Source organism: Mytilus californianus, unplaced genomic scaffold, assembly GCF_021869535.1.
Source record: "Mytilus californianus isolate M0D057914Y unplaced genomic scaffold, xbMytCali1.0.p SCAF_2, whole genome shotgun sequence".
Taxonomy (NCBI): Eukaryota; Metazoa; Mollusca; class Bivalvia; order Mytilida; family Mytilidae; genus Mytilus; species Mytilus californianus.
In genome coordinates this window covers 112,412,901-112,432,082 of record NW_026262668.1, presented here as the reverse complement: position 1 = coordinate 112,432,082, position 19,182 = coordinate 112,412,901, and the positions used below count along the sequence as shown (strand labels likewise).

The 19,182-nt window shown below is 32.4% G+C and overlaps 2 protein-coding genes across 5 annotated transcripts in view; one reads left to right on the top strand and one right to left on the bottom strand.

Annotated features, from left to right (window-relative positions):
* LOC127728568 (receptor-type tyrosine-protein phosphatase kappa-like) overlaps positions 1 to 7,490 on the top strand; it is a 78,844-nt gene extending 71,354 nt beyond the window's left edge. For all 4 annotated transcript variants that reach the window (XM_052236039.1, XM_052236036.1, XM_052236037.1 and 1 more), the window contains 2 exons: positions 1,807 to 4,341; positions 5,026 to 7,490. In XM_052236039.1, the coding sequence (XP_052091999.1) occupies positions 1,807 to 4,341; positions 5,026 to 5,202 (2,712 nt within the window). In that variant the 3' untranslated portion in view covers positions 5,203 to 7,490. The remainder of the gene's footprint in view (positions 1 to 1,806; positions 4,342 to 5,025) is intronic.
* A 9,232-nt stretch (positions 7,491 to 16,722) lies between these two features.
* On the bottom strand, positions 16,723 to 18,862 carry LOC127727759 (uncharacterized). The gene is made up of 5 exons (XM_052234876.1): positions 18,582 to 18,862; positions 17,988 to 18,145; positions 17,554 to 17,618; positions 17,176 to 17,308; positions 16,723 to 16,884 (listed from the first exon to the last, which is right to left on the bottom strand). Exons 1-5 carry the CDS (start codon positions 18,682 to 18,684, stop codon positions 16,723 to 16,725), a joined length of 621 nt encoding a protein of 206 aa, XP_052090836.1. The 5' UTR covers positions 18,685 to 18,862.
* Positions 18,863 to 19,182: the final 320 nt, after the last annotated feature.

Sequence of the window (19,182 nt, the reverse complement as noted above, 5' to 3'; positions counted from 1 at the left end):
ATTGATACAATGCAGATCAATATTTTAATACATATTAAACGAGAACTTTATTTTATATAGATCAGACCATTTCATGAAACTAGTTTATGCCAAATATGCAAGAAAAGTCATGTACAGTTTAGCTTTATCATAACGTGAACGTCAAATTAAAGTTATGGCGACATGTCATTGGACATCTTAGGTCGTTTCGTATTTGCGATCTGCAGCTCAAACACAAGTACATATCATATTCAGAGGAAATCAAATTTATTTTTCATTCATATCAGTTAAAAGGTGTTAAAAATTACGGATCAAGTAGAATTTCGTTTAATAAACAGCCTCCGAATTATTCTTTGTGTTATTTTGTCCATCGAGACATTTTATTGGACACGGGAAAACTGACGATGTTTTGAAAGTAAGACCACAGTTACATAATGATGACTTCAGATAGCTTCTTCAGGACATGTATAATTTTTTTGATATTATTTAAAGCCACTTACATCTGTTATATCTTATTAAAGTGAAGGCAGAAAGTTTTTATAAGGGTTGAGCAGCTCAGTGGGACATGTTTTCTCTTCCTAATCTAAACGCTTCTGACGATCTTCTTTCACTCACAGTTAAAAACGTCTATGACGCCTTTTTTCGTTAAAGGTATACAGTTGTAAAATTTTATCACATTAAACCTACTAATTAATCCGCACTAGGATTTCAATGACGTGCACAAAACAAAATTGTTATAGCGGTACACCCTTAAAATGACGTTATAGGCATCGAAATGAGCAAAGTTTTTCTTTACATAATATACAAAACACAAAATCATCTATGTTATTGATTTCCTTGGTTTATTTCCTTTCGTATGATATGCAGAACATGGATATTTATTGTATAGGAAAAGAGCTTGAGTTTGAATAACCCGGTGTCTATTGCATTTTTCCAAGGAGACACCAATACCGTGCGCAACGTCTTACTGGTCATACACAAACCGATTTGAATGTATATTTGTCAACTGCTTAAGTCTACATATCATTAAAAAACAAATTGAATGTATATCTGTGACAATTATCATTTTTGAAATGCATCTGATTCTTCTATTTAGTTGATGTGGTTGATCTGGTTGGTTGTAATGGTATTTTTGCATACCGTTTCTTTCTTTTTTATCGAAAATACTGTCAGTATCGTTCGATCAAGAGGTAATGCTTCATTCCTGGTATTAGTCGAAAGATATATATTGTTTTAATGTATGATATGACATTTTAGTTGATTTTGGTATTGTTAAAACAAATGCATAACATTTCTATTAGAACTATAAGGCTCTGCTCAACACATGTATGATAGATTCTAATTTTAAGGTTATTTCTATAAAATTCTTACAGGCGGATTGAAGCTCAGTAGGTAACTTACAATTTGATTTACAGTTATAAATATCAAGGAATCATACGTTAAAGAAAACTTTTGTCTAAATATGAAACCCGTTTCAAATGGAAATTGTGATGTGAAGCAATAGTTTATCATTTTACTCTTTATTATGAACATGAATACATACAAGAGCTATAATTTTGCAGTATTAATATCCCACCCCCTTTTCACTTGCTTGTGACACATTTTTCTTCGTAATAGAAACATGACACATTTTGATATTAATTATTAGTTCGTTTTCATTTAATTCCGAATTATAGGTACAAGACTGCACACTGACATTGTCGTTGTGCACAATGAAACTTAGTGTTTAATTTTTGCTGCCATTGACCGTTTTGAGCCAGGGTTTTTTATTCGTGAAAACAATAAGCTCACAATTCTTCTTTTTATATGTATCAAACTGTGTTCCAGATTTCCTACCAGGACACGATGCAAGCCAGTAAAGAATTGAATACTACGACAGCAGGTATTATGAGATCAGCACTTTTGTGTTTGCTATATCCCGGACGACGGTATCAGATCAAAGTAGCTGCAAAAACGAGCAGGGGATTTGGTGATCCTGATCATTTGTTTGAATACACAGAACAATCAACACCGAATACACCACCAGCACCAAAGAAGATTAGCTCTACTGCAACAACAATTGTAGTGTCAATCGATCCAGTCATATTGACAACAGGACCACTTACTGCCTATGTAATATATGTTCATGATCTTACCGTTGGTTCTGGAAAACGGAAGCGGGCAACTGGAAATCCACCGGGAGTTGAAACAGCAATACTTTTACCAGATGAAGTGTTGACGACGACTTTTTTCACAGTAGGGGATGGAAAAATATATAATGGTATTCAAAATAACCCCTTGGTCTCTGGTCATCAGTACGACGTTTATTTACAAACAAGAAGTACCCTCCTCGGTGTAACAAAGTCAAGTTACAACCAAATGGTACTTAATCCCACTCCTTCTACGTCGGCTCCAAACACTGTGGTGACTGCCTCTGCTGATTACACAGGTGTAATAATCGCCATTATTGTCATTATTATCATAATTCTGATAGCTATTGTAGTGATCTGTGTTCTGTATTGGTATAGAAGACGTAGAAGTTACGCACCCTATGCAGCACATGTCGACGACAAGGGTAATTATGATTGTATGTATACTCATGTGGATGATTATGATCCTCATAAATATTGGAATACTATTTATTCACACCGAGAAAGTCGATACATTATTGCAGGACGGAACCTCATACCTCCCGATAGAAGTAATTATGATATGAATGGTGTTGTTGAGTCAAAGATGAATCCACCAGTTACCTTTCAGCAAGAGTTTCATGATCTCCCTCATGGACGTTTGGCATCGTGGAATGTTGCATTGAAACATCGAAATCAGCGAAAGAATAGATTCCCACATTTATTACCGTATGACCATTCGCGTGTTATTCTACGGGGGGATGAAAACTCGAGAGATGACTATATCAATGCAAATTTCATTCATGGATATCACAAACAGAATGCATATATTGCGGCACAAAGCCCTTTTGACGAGGAAACGGTTCTTGACTTTTGGAGAATGATTAATCAAACAAATGTTTCTGTTATTGTAATGATCACTAATATCATAGAGGACAATATCGTTAAATGTACAAAATATTGGCCTGATCAAGATCAGGGAAAGGTAACATACGGCCATTTCTTTCTGGAGCTGATCGATACTCAAGAATTTGCATCATATGTAATACGAACTATGAAGTTTAAGTCGAACAGTACGTATAGTTCCACTAGAGTTGTCCATATATTTGATTTTTGTTCTTGGCCAGATCATGGTGTTCCTGATGATCCTATACCATTGTTGGAAATGAGGTTCAAGGTTAAAGAGTACAACAGTGATACACCTGCATCACCTTTGTTAGTTCATTGTGGTACAGGAGTCGGGAGAACAGGAGCTTATATAGCCATAGATAGCCTTTTGGAACAGTATGATAGAGAAGGTCGTATAAGTATATCAGCTTTCGTGAGGCGTTTGAGGAAGGATCGGGTTCAAATGGTCCGGACAATAAAACAATACATATTTATTTATGATGCCATATTCGAAGCGAAACATGCTGGCCAAACAAGAACAGGGCTTGATTTGAAAGAAAAGTATCATCTGCTGACAAGGAAAAATCCGAAAACGAAACACTCATATTTAAGAGATCAGTTTGAATGCTTGAGCAACTTTACACGCAAATTACACTCTGCAAACTGTTCAGATGCACTATCTCATATTAATTTAGATAAAAACCGGTTTCCAGACGTCATTCCGACAAATATGCACAGAGCCGTTTTGAGCACTCCTGGGGGCGTCGGAAGGACCGATTATATTAATGCAGTTTTACTAGATAGTCACCGACAAAAAGACCATTTCATCGTTACACAGACACCATTGCATACAACTATTATAGATTTCTGGAAACTGGTCTATGATTTTAATGTCCACACCATCGTCATGATGGAAAATTATAAACACGAGGATGACACATGTGCAGAATATTGGCCAGAGGAGAAGAAAATGAAACAGTTTGAGCCTTTCTTCATAGACAGTATCGCTGTATACCAGCAGGACAATATCACTATTCGCCATTTTAAAATTCATAGCATGCTAAATCCTAAAGTTCAGGCACGTGAGATTCGTCAATTTCAATTTAACGCTTGCAACGACACAGACTTCGTACCAAAATCAAAGTCCATGTTTCTTGATCTCTTTGACTTGGTTAAGGACTGGCAGAATGTGTCATGTGAAGATGATTGTCCAGTCATTGTTCATTGTAAGGATGGGGCTACACACAGTGGATTTTACGTTGCCATCAGCAATATTTGCGACGCCATGCTGCATGATGGCGATGTTGATGTATATCATACTGTAAGGCGGGTTAAAAAGAGAAGAACGCAAATTGTAGACCTCGTGGTAAGTATTTGTTTTCAATACTGTTTGATTAATTCATTATTCATTACGTTTATGTATAATAAATTAGTTGTTTTTCATGGACTTCTAGACTATTAAACTTAGAAATACTAATCTGTTTTATATAAATTTGTCTGATTGTTTATTATACTCCGTTCTGAAGTAGGGGTGAACTGGTTTAAATCTGTCTTTTCGTCCGCCCAATAAAATTTTAAATGCATTGTTCTCAGGAACTACAACTCAGATCTTTTTGAAATTTGATAGCCAGATTTATGTGCGCATGCTATATCGTGTGTGCGTTTTCACATCCATCGCACATTAACTTACCGAATGCTTATCTATATTCTTACACATTGTTTTATGGACTAAGAATCAAGGCTTTCTGATTTGGTATCAAGATTCATTTACACATGCTATACCGTGTAATGCCATTTTATTCCCAACGTTATCAACATCCTATTTACCAAATACTTATAGAGCGCATCATTAATAACAAATAGTTCATAAATGATAATAACAAATAAGCTTTATTTAGAGTTGGCATATTAACAAACAAGGACATAACATAAGCTCTAATGAGCTTTTAACCGACGTAATTTAATCTTGTTTTTATTAATCTAATTTCGAAAATGCTGACCATATTCATGATAAATATGTCTTGATAATATATATTCAATCGTATTTTAGGAACAATACCGGTTTTGTTACAAGGTATTATGGGACTACATGAACATGCGACTTCCAGGAGGAACACTGACCAATATGATGGACCATACTCAAGCAGATAAATTGTACAATGTTGGTAGTTTAAGTCTACCGTCCTACACGTCTCACTTGGAGTACTCACAGTTTGACTACAGTTGAAGACAAATATTGATTAATATATGTATGCTTTTTATTTTAATATGCGAACATATAGCAATTGAAAAGCCATTGAAAATTAAATTAGTCCAATATTATCCATATAGGTTGTTCCATTTTTTAAGTGGATAGTTAAAAATTTTATCAATATAAGCCGAAGATTTAAAAGATATATTGATATTATAAGTTATAAGCCACATAGAGACTACAATTTTCATAAAGATGTCTTTGGGGTGGGTTTCTTTCAAAGAATTTGAAATGGTTATTTTATATTTTATAAATCTTAGAGGTGAACAAAATTAATATATCAAACAAATTTTTCAATGGTGATTTTTCGTAATACTAGTGATTTGCTTTTTTCGGTTTTTATTATGTAGATGCATATGTGTTACTTATGTTTAAAATCACGTGAATATTTAAAATACACTTATGGTAGAAGTTACTTATTTTTATAGATGTTGATTGTCTCTATACCTATATAGAACCAGTGAGATTTTTTTTTTACTATGTAAAGAGACCGATGTGCTTTAAATATTAGTAAGTGCCATACTTTTATTATGATGAACGGATACTAGTATTCACTGAAACCAAACAAATACACAGATACGTGTGCTCTTCAAGATAGGTTACAATATGAAATCGTCTAGGAACTTATTGATTTCAAAGCAGACTGTACAGGTGACTACTTTCTATGAAAGGAAAGGGCCGCTGGAAAGTTCACATTTTAATGCTTCATAATCACGCGAACGGTGCAATATAAATAAGATGATATTAAGTCTTACTTGTACTTGTAAAGAACATACAACTAAATTAGATGTTCATATGTATAATGATATATGTTAAGATTAATTAAAATCGTATTTGACACTTTTAATCTTTTTTTTTAAAACTTATCCGATTATCGTAGAAATTCAGTTTGAAAATAATAACAAAGGGGTGCTATAATTGAACAGACTTCTGATCGTGCAATCATGGATAATGGTAAAATGTTACTTTAAATGACAACAGTGTTTGGTATAATAATTACAAAATGACTATGTTAATGTAAAATTTACTCGGTTAGTCAACCAAGTCTGTCTTAACGTCTCTTTTGTTTCAACTACTATAGTATAATAAAAAAAAAAGCTAAGATGTTTGTAAAATAAGAATAAGGAGATGTGATATGATTGCCATTGTAACAACTATCCACCAGTGACCACAGCACGAGGGTGTTAACAACTATAGGTCACCGTACAGCTTTAAACAATGGACAAAATATTGTCTCTTATAGGTAGTATATTCTTCTTACAAACTGTTAACCATTTTCGTTTTCCTATTTTGTCTTTATTTAATGTTTTATTTTCCTATAGAATGTCAATTGTCATTGAGACCAAATTGTTGATTATACTTATATATGACTGGCCTGTGTTAACGTGACATTATTAAGAAGCTGAGGTTCTTACCTCCTCAAGTTGACCTCAGGTTCTTACCTCCTCAAGTTGACCTTAGGTGATTTTTGCCTATTCTCTTCGAGTCCCTTTTGGTCACATAGCTCCTCGTGTATTTTTAAAAGTACTTCCACACACACACCTTTCTTTTCTTTTCTTTCTTTTTCTTTTTCTTTTTTTTTTTAGGTTTGAGCGTTCCTAATGAAGGTAAAATGTAAAAATCGTTTCGAACCGCACCATATATGGAGTATTATTTTCATTTTTATCATCTCCAATCCAAATGGCTAAGCAAGTTTTTATTTGGTTTTAAAAAGTCCAAAACTTTCAACATTTGTTTTAAGTTTGAAATCCCAAAGTTTTTTGGCTTCGACCATCCACTGAAGCGATTTATTGTTGTATAACGCTTATCGGTTTTATAAGAGTACCATTGTTATCATCAGTATCTTTATATTTTGTCACGGAAAATCTCTTTTTCTTCTATGGTGTTTAAAGGCAAAGTTTGTGTATACTAAGATGTCAAAATATTTCCTTAAATTGATTCTGTAATAAAATTATATCAAAATATTTGGGTTACTTATTTTACTGGGTTTATATGTGAATTGTCTCTTTTTGTTTCATATATATTTATATATATAGACACATTGTAATGAATACAAGTTATTGTTAGATTGCCATACTATTGTGACTGATATTTTGGACATAGCTGACGTTACAATTATTAATTAAATTTTATTTAAATAAAATTTAATTAATAATTGTAACGTCAGCTATGTCCAAAATATGAATATGATTGTCGTTAGTTAGTAGATGACCAATATATCTTATAAATTTATGATTGGTATTTATAAATTATTTACAAATGTATCTTGTTTCTATCTGTATTAAAAAATATGATCGCAAGTCATTTGTTATTGAAACATTATGTGTAGTTTGTTTTGGGGTATTTTTCAAGATTATGTCTTTTTGTACTGTTTTTTCTATGAATTATAGCAACCGATATTAAGTAATGACGGCATGATTTATTTTCAGCAGTTTAAGTGCTTGCATGTTGCTTTCAGTAACTGCGGACATTCTTTAATGCGGTATGACTTGCTATTACTTTTGTGGTTTTTTTTACCTATTTTACTGCTATTTTTACTGTACTGGTTTTTAATGTATGTTCTTTTGTGTACGGTTTGATTATCTTCTGATCGAGAATTTTGAAAAAGGGGAGGGTTGAGATCTCAAAAATGAATTTGAACTTCTCCACATTAACATGTGTCTGTCTAGGTCAGGAACCTCGTCAGCAGTTGTCGTATCATATCTTTATTGACTTTTTCGTTATTTCTGAGAATTTGGATTTTAATGGCAGATCTTGATAGAATAAGGACATGCGTTTGATTATTTTATAGACGCGGGACGATGTATGTTGCCTATGTGTCTTTATACGTATATCCGACATGTCCTTTTAAGCATATTTTCATAAAAGTAAGGAGATGTGGTATAATTGCCAATCAAACAACTATCCACGAGAGACGAACGACTAGGATGTTTATTATTATTACTACAACTGACTTCAAATGATAATCCAAACGTTTTTAGTAAGGCTGCTGCTAATTTCTTTATATACAGCAATTTTAGAAGTTTCTGTCCTTATAGTTAACAGGTTCAAAGAACAGATTTGTGTAAGACATGCTCTGCCAACCAATCTTTTCGCTACTGCTGTTACTCATTGCTATATTCTAATACGTCAATTTCGTCAATTTGCAACGTGCAAGAAATCGATGGTTAAGAAAATATATCAATTCTGGTATCTGACAGACATACATTGTGAACATTTGAGGAATGTTTTTGGATGTAACTATATGGGATTTTGTGCAAATTTAAGGGGCTGCGAATAATTTTCTAATTGTGGGTTCTTTATTAACACTTAAATACAAGTCAGCTAATATATAGAAGGAAGTATTAGCCGATGATCAATACCATGAACTAACAAGCTTTTAGAAAGCAGAAATATCTGGTTCAAATGCAAAAGTAATGCTCTACTAAAGTATATTTTTGAAATGTGAAATGCTTAATAGAAATATCCGCGCTTCAGCGTTACTAGCTTTCAATTGAATTAATTTCCAAGAAAACAGCTTTTAATTTTAATTTTATACTTTAAGAAGATGTTGGGAATACGTTAATGGACAGCACCCAACGACACAAATATATGTACCTCCTATATGGTTTAAAAGTTTAAAAAACGCGAATAAATTATTTTGTCACTATTAAAAATCGCTGGTTACAAAAAACACGACACAGTGGAATGACAGAATAGTGGAACGCCATGAACACCAATTTTCCTTGATGACAAGCACATTAAGATATGACACACGAGTTTCCCGGCACATGGACATGTAGCGGAATTAAACTAACTAGTATGATATATCAAATCTGCTTTTAATCTGAAGAATATATATATATATATGTCGAAATCAAGATATGGTGTACACATTTTTGCACCTCATGTTTGCGGTATACCATCTTTTCCGCAAGTTTATTGTTTTCCGTTTGGTATTAAATTAATAATGAAGATCCATTTTGTTACATCTTGTGATCCGTTTATTTGGCAATCGCCAATGGCAGTCAGCAGAGTTTAAGAACATCAGTTGGTCGACCTGTTAGTCAAATGCGTTTTGTTAAAATAGACTTTTTCACTTTTTTTTTTTTGTCTTTTGGAAATTGTTGTTTGTGCTGTATTTAGACCCCTCTACCAAGAAATTTGTTTTACATGCACACGTATAAAAATTGCGGTTTTTATCCAACGCAATCATAGGTTTGAACGTTGTTTTCAATTTAGACTTTTTATATTTTTTCGTTTGGGCTTATATTATATTTTCCTTCGGGGTTATATGATCCGTTCATCCTATTTCGACTCTTTAAAATTCAAGAGTCTATCCTAAATTGAGGTAAATTATATATATAATTCGTCTAAACAACAGCCCAACAATGTTACATCTGTAAATTTGCGGAAGCAAATTTTTTTTTCTTCCCTGGCCGGGATTCGAACTCATGCTACTGAGATATCGTGGCACCAAATCGCCTTGCACTATGCCCAACGCACTAGACCACTCGACCACCTAGGCTCTATAAAAATAAAGCTTTCGGTGGCCGGGTGTTACCTTTCCTCGTCAGTTTTTATCTAGCGTCGTAACACAGTACATGATATATAAGGCATGAAGATGGAATTGTAACAGATCAGCTGAATTATCTATTGTAAAGGATCCTACAAATTAATGTAAGATGCAGTCACAGAAATAATTTTATTATAAGTACGTCTGAACCAGTGACGACTCTACAACAGATTTTATCCATCGGATCACCAGCAGTGATGGTGATACAAGGCTGAAAATACATTCTGTATATATAATTCGTCTAAACAACAGCCCAACAATGTTAGATCTGTAAATTTGCGGATGCAAATTTTTATATATTTATATATATAGATTGCCTAACAATGTAATTTTAACACACTATTTAGTATGAAAATATTAGAATGTTTAAAATATTTACAAAACAATAAAAATAAACGCAATATTTCGCTAGACAAACTAGCTTTATCAAGCGTGCATCTATCCAAGTGAAATCGTCTACATCCGAAAGGTTTCACGTTAACCACAAATATTTTGATGTTGGGGCCCCAGTGCACCTCTTTATATAATATTGTTAATGGTTGTCGCTGTTGGATAGTTGTCTGGTGGCAGTTATACCACATCTCCCTATTTAATATTAATAGATTTTTTTTTTTAGATAAGTGACATATTAAAATAGTTGCTTTGACGTCTATATGCTTCCCAACTTTAACTGTCCTTTTTTTTTAAATGAACTTTGTTGTCTTACATTTTCTTTCTATATATGGTTCTATTAAGCTCTGCATCTATGTACGGTACCTAGTTTGATAATTGCTTTTCCTTCCTTAAAAGGTGCATGTTTGACAGCCACCACGTTAAAATGTGTACTAAAATTGTCATATGATGTATTTGTTAATTTTCCAAATCTTGTAAAAATATGATTAAATTCTTAAAACTTCTCCACATCTTCATTTTTGTATAATTTTAGGTTCAACTGCATCTGGATAAAATTGTACAAATCACTAATACCAGTACCAAAATTACATGACAATAATAGATCCTTAAAACAATATTATATGATTTAAAAGCTTTCGTAAAACATGTAGCTTTCTATTTTATTTTATTTTTTATTAATTGAAAATATCACAAATTTCTCTTATCAGTTTTTGTTTATACTAGTAGGCTTATATATTCCCCAAAAGAACCATTTCTGCATGGTGACCATATCGATATAATAATAATTTCAATCTCTCAGAATTCGAGTTGACATTTTTTACCAGCTGCAAAAACAGATCTCACTGTGCATATGCAATTAGACCAACACCGTGCTGACTTCAGTCTAAACGCTATAAATTTTACATTTTTGTAAAACTGTCGACACAGAAATTTAGTCTGGGAGAACACGATTTATTTATTAGCTGTAATTTGCCCTGAACTAGCTTTCAGTAACTGAAAGTACTCGGATTTCGGTGTTTTGTGTCTATTGTTTTTATCTTAGTTATTTTGGTGCCTTGTACCGATCCTTTCGGCCAATTGCAAGTGATTTTAACATTTTTGTTTCGTGTTGTGCTGTTACACAACTGTCCCAGGTTCGGGGAAGGTTGAGTGCTTACAAACATGATTAATCCCACCACATTATGTATGTGTCTGTCCAAAGTCAGGAGCCTGTGTCTCAGTGGCAACTTCAAAGCAAAGAACGAAGCTCGTGAACTCGACAGGACTTCGGGAAAGTTCAGAGAGCCGACATCCTTGCTTCAGAAGTTGGTTCAGTGGTTGTCGTTGATATTTGTTTTTCGTAAATAGTTTTGTTATAAATTAGGCTTTAGTTTGCTCGTTTGAATTGTCATAGGTTTTCCTGCAAATTAATGTGTCTGCATACGATTTCCCTCAGATTTGTATCTAGTGAGCATACGATTTCCCACGAATTTGAATCTGATTAGCATACGATTTCCCGCAAATTTGTATCTGAAGAGCATACAATTTCCCGAAAAGTTGTATCTGAGAAGCATACGATTTCCCGAAAATATATCTTAAATGTCAGATCTAATGTTACGGCCCTGTTAAACCTTCAGAAACATAGCGTCGATTTAACTTTGTTCCTGTTCTCGTTTCTTCATTCAGGATTTTCCCGGCCTGAAACATCACATAGGAGCATACGATCATTTCTGGTAATTTTTAACTGATTACACAAAAAGGAACATACTATTTCCCGCACTGGGAAATTTTTGATGATATCTGATTGCCGAGAAGTCATGAAGATACTATAAAAATAAAGTCTTCCCAATCCCCCAACAAACTTCGGGAGCTCACCAGAAAGCACCTGTTTCGTATCATTCATATATCCTCATATTTAATAAGTAGGATTGCAGATCCTGGCTTTCTATAGTTCTTCGACACCTTTGTGCATGTTGCCATTTCCACATATGTTCACAATTTACGCCATTCCGGAGATAATACTGTAAATATACATCTAATGCAAAAAAAATCATTTATATTAATTTGATGAAAGAATTAGAGCACTGTGTACAAACATCTCATTAGAAGATGAAAATTTATAAACAGCGATTCCAGTTTGAGTCGTCATAGTAAGTTTGACGTCTGGTCTTCTATTATTTTTTAGGTCAGGTATATAAAAATAAAAATCAGTAAAACAAGTTGCTTTCTTTAAAAAAAGAAAAGCAACACGTGAACCTAAGACCGCTGACTAGTCACCAAAAGATTGTTGCTGAATTTTTGTTTGCTTTTGAATTGAAATAATTGACTGTGAATAGAAGGAGATAATGATAAAGTTAAACTACCTTTATTAAAAATATGTAATAGTGTGTACATTCTTGCACAAGTCAGTTGAAAGCAATGTTGGATAGGTGTGAATAGAAAAGTGTATATACGGCTACTATTTGAATATAATTTTAAAGTTCGACTATTTCATTTATTACTTGGAATTGTACATCATTTTTTTTATAATCCTATTGCAAATCCCAGTTTCTACAAACCGGATGTATAATGCAAATTGCACAAACCAATCGCAATATAAATTTAAGCAGTGCCACTCAGTTTGCTTTATAATCTGGATGCATTTATTTTATCTATCACATCTTTATATTTTGTTACCTGCATGGGTGCCTTCATATTCTCAACTCGTTATTGAAGTTGTCTGTACTCATGGTAGATGTTGTACAGATAAATTTAAAGTCCATTTCCATGTGAAGTGAAACCCTGTGGCATGCAACTTCTAAGAAGGTTTCGTATATTTTTCTTGAGAGTAACACACCAGCTTCATTTGAGCCTATTATATAGAGACTTATTTTGGTCTCATAAAACATCTCAAATTTTAAGGATTTCCTGATTTTACTTAAATCAATCCAAATATTTTACAGGGAAACTTGGTTTTGAAAAATATCTTATATTCAGAAGTTTTATGAATACCTGAACATACTCTCAAAAGAACCAATTTATATAAAAAGACAACCAAATTATCGTTATGGCAATAATCAGACAGTGACTTTGGTACCACTTTTATTAACTGCAAATATGTATTTATTTCAACATATACAAATCTTTCAACAAATTCGGAAAACAATTACATTCATTCATAACCTAAATATAAAACCACAAACTTAATGTAGATGGGGTGTCTAAATTATAATCCATAGATTTTTTTTTATAATTTGCCAAAATGTAGTTTATATCATGCTTTAAAAAAAAAATAATACGAATGGGTCACGGGGCTTATTTTCACGCTACAGGTTGTGCAAAATTGACAGATTTTGTATAGATTATGCATGGAAAACCCAATTTTCTGCCATAAAACAAAAACTACACCATAGAATTTTGAGATAAAGTATGAGAAGATAGCTCTAATATTATGCTTTCAGATAAGAAAAAGAAAAAATGGGGTCACGGGACCCGTTTTCTTGCTACATAATAAAATAGGTAAATTCCTAACACATTCTATTGTAAAAGTAACTTTATCTGAATTATCTGCCCTTACATTTGAGTTGCCTCCCCTAATGTGGCAAAGTTGGAAAAAATTGAATCAAACAAAAGTATTCTGTTTTTTGTAAAATACATCCATAAATATGATAAAACATGTCATTTTCTATATTGAAATAAAAATTCTTACACATGAAATACCTACTACTCTCAAAATTTGCACATTTTCTTAAAGATCTAGACCGATTGTTTTCTGGTATTTCAAAATCCAAGATGGAGGAAGACACCCTATCTACCTTAATAGAGACAAGAACTGACGGACTAATGAATTCGACAAAGCACTTAAAAATAACGCCGTGAATAAATACTGCAAATAAGACAATTTATAGCTGTAGTTCAGTAATTTTGAACTTTACTAGAAAACTATGTAAAAAGTACGGAAAAGCCGTATTGTATCTTATTATAGATTTTTATGATAAAACTATCATGAAATTTCCATATAACTTTTAACGAATGAAATTCTATCGAGAAACTGTAAATAAAACTGTTCAAATAACAAAATTAACAAACCTGCAAATATTGTTTTAGCATCAGTTAAGCATCCACACAGAAAGGCGGTTATTCAGTTAATGAAATACTAAATATCTATATATATAAGGCGTACATTTATTTTCCCTCGTGCATGCAGTCATATTTTATTCTACCTAAATCGTTCAGGTGTGTAGTGACGTGTATCTGAAATTGTGCTGTGACGTGTATTAAAAATGTCGTCAGTCTCAGTCAAACGTCATAATGAGTATGATGAAACAGATAATGGAATGAATGAAATAAATGAACTGATGAATGACAAAAAATCAAACATTTAATTATACACATGAATACGACGGTGACATGTATATATAAAAAAAATACCAGGATTAACATGTTGTACGCCAGACGCGAGTTAAGTCTACAAAGAATCATCAGTGACGCTCGAATAAAAATAGTTAAAAAGGCCAAATAAAGTACGAAGTTAAGTTTTCAATTCCTTGGGTAGAAAATCCTTGGCATTTCGAAAATGTCAAAGTTTATAAAAGGACAGTGACTCAAAAAAGAAAACAAAAGAGAAACAGCTAGAGGTCAGAATACCGTAAGCAATGATGACCGTGCTTGAAAGTCACATGGCAATCTCTTATTGCCGTGTCCTGAATCTAGATAAGAAAAACGAAAATTCGCATTCGCGAGTGAAATTAATATTTATGCATGAACATGTTATTTTTGCGCAAGAAATAGTAAATAGAAAGCATACGCACTGATACTTTGGATAAGAATACGCATTTGCGTCATCACATATATATTAATCTAATAGTTGAATTCGGATGTCAAACTACATACCTCAAGTGTTTTGACTCCGGATTTATTGACATTTTATCCGGAATTTTTGTGAACGCAAACCGATAGTGTGCGTGTGATCAGGGTGATGTATAATGTGAATGAATCAAGACGTGTAGGATAGCTGACCAACACAATGAATATAATTTTCAAAACCGTACCATAGTACAAATATTTAGATGCTATAAGGTTGAACTAATATAAGAAAATAAATTAATATTATAATAGTAATTAAATTTTGTTATGATTATTGTAAAATATTAATTACGTTTTTTGTGAAATGCAAGGATTTAAAATCCTTGTGAATTGAAACCACGCAAGTATTTTTTTCATTCACGATCGTTTAAAATTTAGATATTTAGCTTATCAAAGACATAAATAACTACCTATATAAATGATGGAAAATTTTCGAGACGTTCCGAGAATCGTGATACCGAGGATATCGAGTGGCCCATAGACACTTCCAAAACTCGCCAATATATAAGCGTGAACCCCCTCACGGGGTTCACGCAAAAAGCCTCAGCTGAGACTTCGCGATAATCTTAACTAATGCAGAAGTATTTACACTCATGAAGTAGCATAAAATTTTTGGGGAATAATTCAACAAAGGCTAAGCAACTCATGAGGGTCGGTATGGGGTTTATAGAATGGAGAATAATAGGCAAAAAGTGCATATATAAGTGGATAATAAAACTAAGAGAACAATAGGCAAAAAAATAAAGAATAGAGAATCGGGTGCTGATGTAAAGCAAAATATTGTCCTATGAAATATTGTCCCCCAAGATAATATTTCATGACTTATGAAATTTTGTCCATATAAAAACAATATTTCATAGATGAATAGTATGAAATTTTGTCTTGTTAAAGGGAGGTTACCCAAGGTTATATATTGTGTATATTGAGACAATATTTCATAAATGGATTGTCATGAATTTTGTCTCATGAAACCGGGGAGGTTATACCTGGGACTATTATACTATTAGTATAATAGTCCCAGATTATACTGAAACATTTCATATTTTAGATAATGATATCATTACAGTGTTTTATTTGATTGATAATAACAAACAAACCTGCATAATTAATTTATGCATGAATTTATGGTTACACGCATACTTTTCATGAAAAATATTAGAATAATGAAAGAAACGCTCACAATATCATGGCAGAGGATTTCTCAGGGAAGACATAATTAGATAAAGAAATATTTCAATGGACTGTATTTCAGGTATCCGGTCGTTCCGTCCCCAAACCGATCCGGCCCCAAGTCGATCCGGCCCAAAGTCGATCCGTCCCAAGTCGATCCGGCCCACGTCGATCCGGCCCAAAGTCGATCCGGCCCCATAATAAAATATGAATAAACTATATTGACTTTGGAGGATTTTTAACATTATAAATTGATTTTGCAAAAAGTATCGATGATGGATGACAACAGGTAAGTGAAGTATTGGTGTACCAGTCAAAGAATTATTTTAAATCGATACGAAACTGAGTGTGATTGTGTCTGTTTGTATAGCAGCTTCAACATATTAATATGAAGTTATTTTCCATGATAACTTTGAATGTCATGGCGATTTTTATTTTATTTAATTCACACACAGAATAGCTAAATAAATATTTACAGTCCAATGGAACCTATAAAATTTAACTCATCATATAATGACTTGTTTAATTAAATCATTAATCTATAATTGGTTTGTTTATTCAACAATTGTCTTCTTGGTAAGACCTGGATCACATGGATGAACATGTTGAGTCACCCCAGGTACAAACATGCCACCACGTTGCACAACTGTTGCCTTACACCATAGGGACTTGCTCCGAACACTACAACGCCAGTGGGTGACTGTGGTTGTTGATCTCTGTAAAAATAAAGCATAAATTATAATATAACAATGACACTATTAAACAAATTTTCGGCTGTTGTCTGCTCTTTGGCCAAGTTGTTGTCTCTTTCACATATTCTCCATTTACATTCTCAATTACATTTGTAATATAAATTAATATAAGCCCAGTTATGTTCATTGTTGAAGACCGTACAATATCTAAATGTTACAATCTGTTGGATAGTTATTTGTCTCATTGGCACTCAAACCATATCTTTTTATTTTTTTGCGCTCTAAACAATGAATTAAATTATATTAAATACTTACCTTGACTGTGTAAGCAAAACCGTCACTGCTAACTAGTTTCTTGAATCTTCTCTTACTACCCTGCTCTTCTATGTGGTATGTTACTGGTCTGTTGCCGACAACGTTATCTGGAAGTTCTGGGTCTTCTATGTCACTACAAAATTAATTGAATATCATAATTAGTTTTTATATCAGATAAGTTTATTTGAATATTTGGATAATCGGATTCAACAATATCGTTAATTAATATTTGGACAAAGGATAAATAAATATACAATAGTTGTTTTAACCAGTCTTTCACAGAAATACATTTGATGAATGTAAATAGTTTCATAAGTTCAACACAATTTCGGGTTGAATATACTTTTCGAATTTTAAAATTATATAAAAAAAAGTTACCTTTCTACTATGTCTTCTACTTCTTCAATAGCCAGTGAAATATTGAAGGACTGGTCTGGTAGTACCTATAAGATAAACATGAATGAACATAAGACCATTGTTTTAATAGTATATATTTTAGTAAATGAACATAAGAGATCGATAAAACATAAATAAAAGTAAATAAAGTACACATTAATTAGTTAAATTAGATAATTAAATTATCACCTTGATAAATGTGATTGAATCATTATATATTTTAATAACGAATAAAACATAAAAACACACTTAATTTCATAATTTATTATTCTATATTATACCACTTCCAATACAAAAAGATACGGTACATTCAAAGTATACATGACAACCTTATAGCACTTACTTATAGAATAGTTGATTTAAATACAATATATATAACTTAGTAGTATTTGTGTAAGACAATTCTATTAACTTACTGCTTCTGGTTCAGGTTCAGGTGCTGCTTCTGGTTCAGGTTCAGGTGCTGCTTCTGGTTCAGGTGCTGCCTCTGGCTCGGCTGGCATACACTCGATGCACATGAAGATCACATCTATTTCTTCATTTACCATGCGTCTGTATTCCAGTAGAGATACTCCTATAAAGGAATTACAAAAATAATAAATATCTATCTTTATAATGTAAAATACAAATATATAATACAAATTCATGATGCAAATATCATGAATATATAATACAAATATATGATGCAAATATATAATTCAAATATTTAAACGGATAGCTATAGTACGCTTTACTATTTTCTTTAAAATATTTCATTAATCTAAATACTCAGTTTTGTACAAAAAGTCAAATAAGAATAAATAAAGCAATCTTTATCTAGAATTTATAAGCTTTTTACCATTTTACACCTGAAAACACGCAAATTAATATTCCCAGATTTAAAACAAAACTATATACTTTTTCTTCATATTTATGGTTTAATGATGAAAACAAAGAAAAAAATATTTAAGACTTATATACAAATTAACAGTTTGATTATATTAAAGCAAAAGGTGAAAATAGAAACTTACCGGTATTACAGAGACGGTGTTGCCACTTTGAACATTGCTCACACTGAAGTGCATGCTGCCGAGGTCTAACATGTTGGTCACATACCACACAAGGAAAAGCCATTGTGATATTAAAAGCAAACGCATTCTGTCTCCTCTTTTATAGAAAGGATTCGGCAAATCAAACAACATTTCTCAATTTGAGAAGTTTTAAGAACTTAAAACAAAAACAAAGTTTGTATGTATCAGCTTGGGGATCGGCTTGTACCGTTGTGTATGTAACTATTTGTTATTACACAGGATGAAAGACTTGTTAAGATCACAGTCAATTGAAAGAAAATACTAATTACTGCTGATTAATGTTGATGTCTGTTGATTGTACTAAATTCTGTTATATACGTTTTTATTATAATTATACCCAATAATCTTGAAAACTTGTAATGAAAACATAATCAACCTACTTGTTTTATACTCATCTAAAGAAAATATTTGTCAAAGGCCATTTTTTTTTACCGTACACCTTTTACATTATAATAAAACTCATAAACATTTATGAATTACAATTAATATATATCTTTATTTTTATTCCTTATAAATATATTTTTTTATTGGGGCCGGATCG

Coding starts and splice junctions, on each gene's coding strand:
- LOC127727759 (XM_052234876.1), bottom strand. CDS start 18,684: ATGGCTTTTCCTTGTGTGGTATGTGACCAACATGTTAGACCTCGGCAG. Junction 17,309..17,553: donor GTAGAAGACATAGTAGAAAG/GTAACTTTTTTT, acceptor TTAATTTTGTAG/TGACATAGAAGACCCAGAAC. Junction 16,885..17,175: donor GTTTTGCTTACACAGTCAAG/GTAAGTATTTAA, acceptor TTATTTTTACAG/AGATCAACAACCACAGTCAC.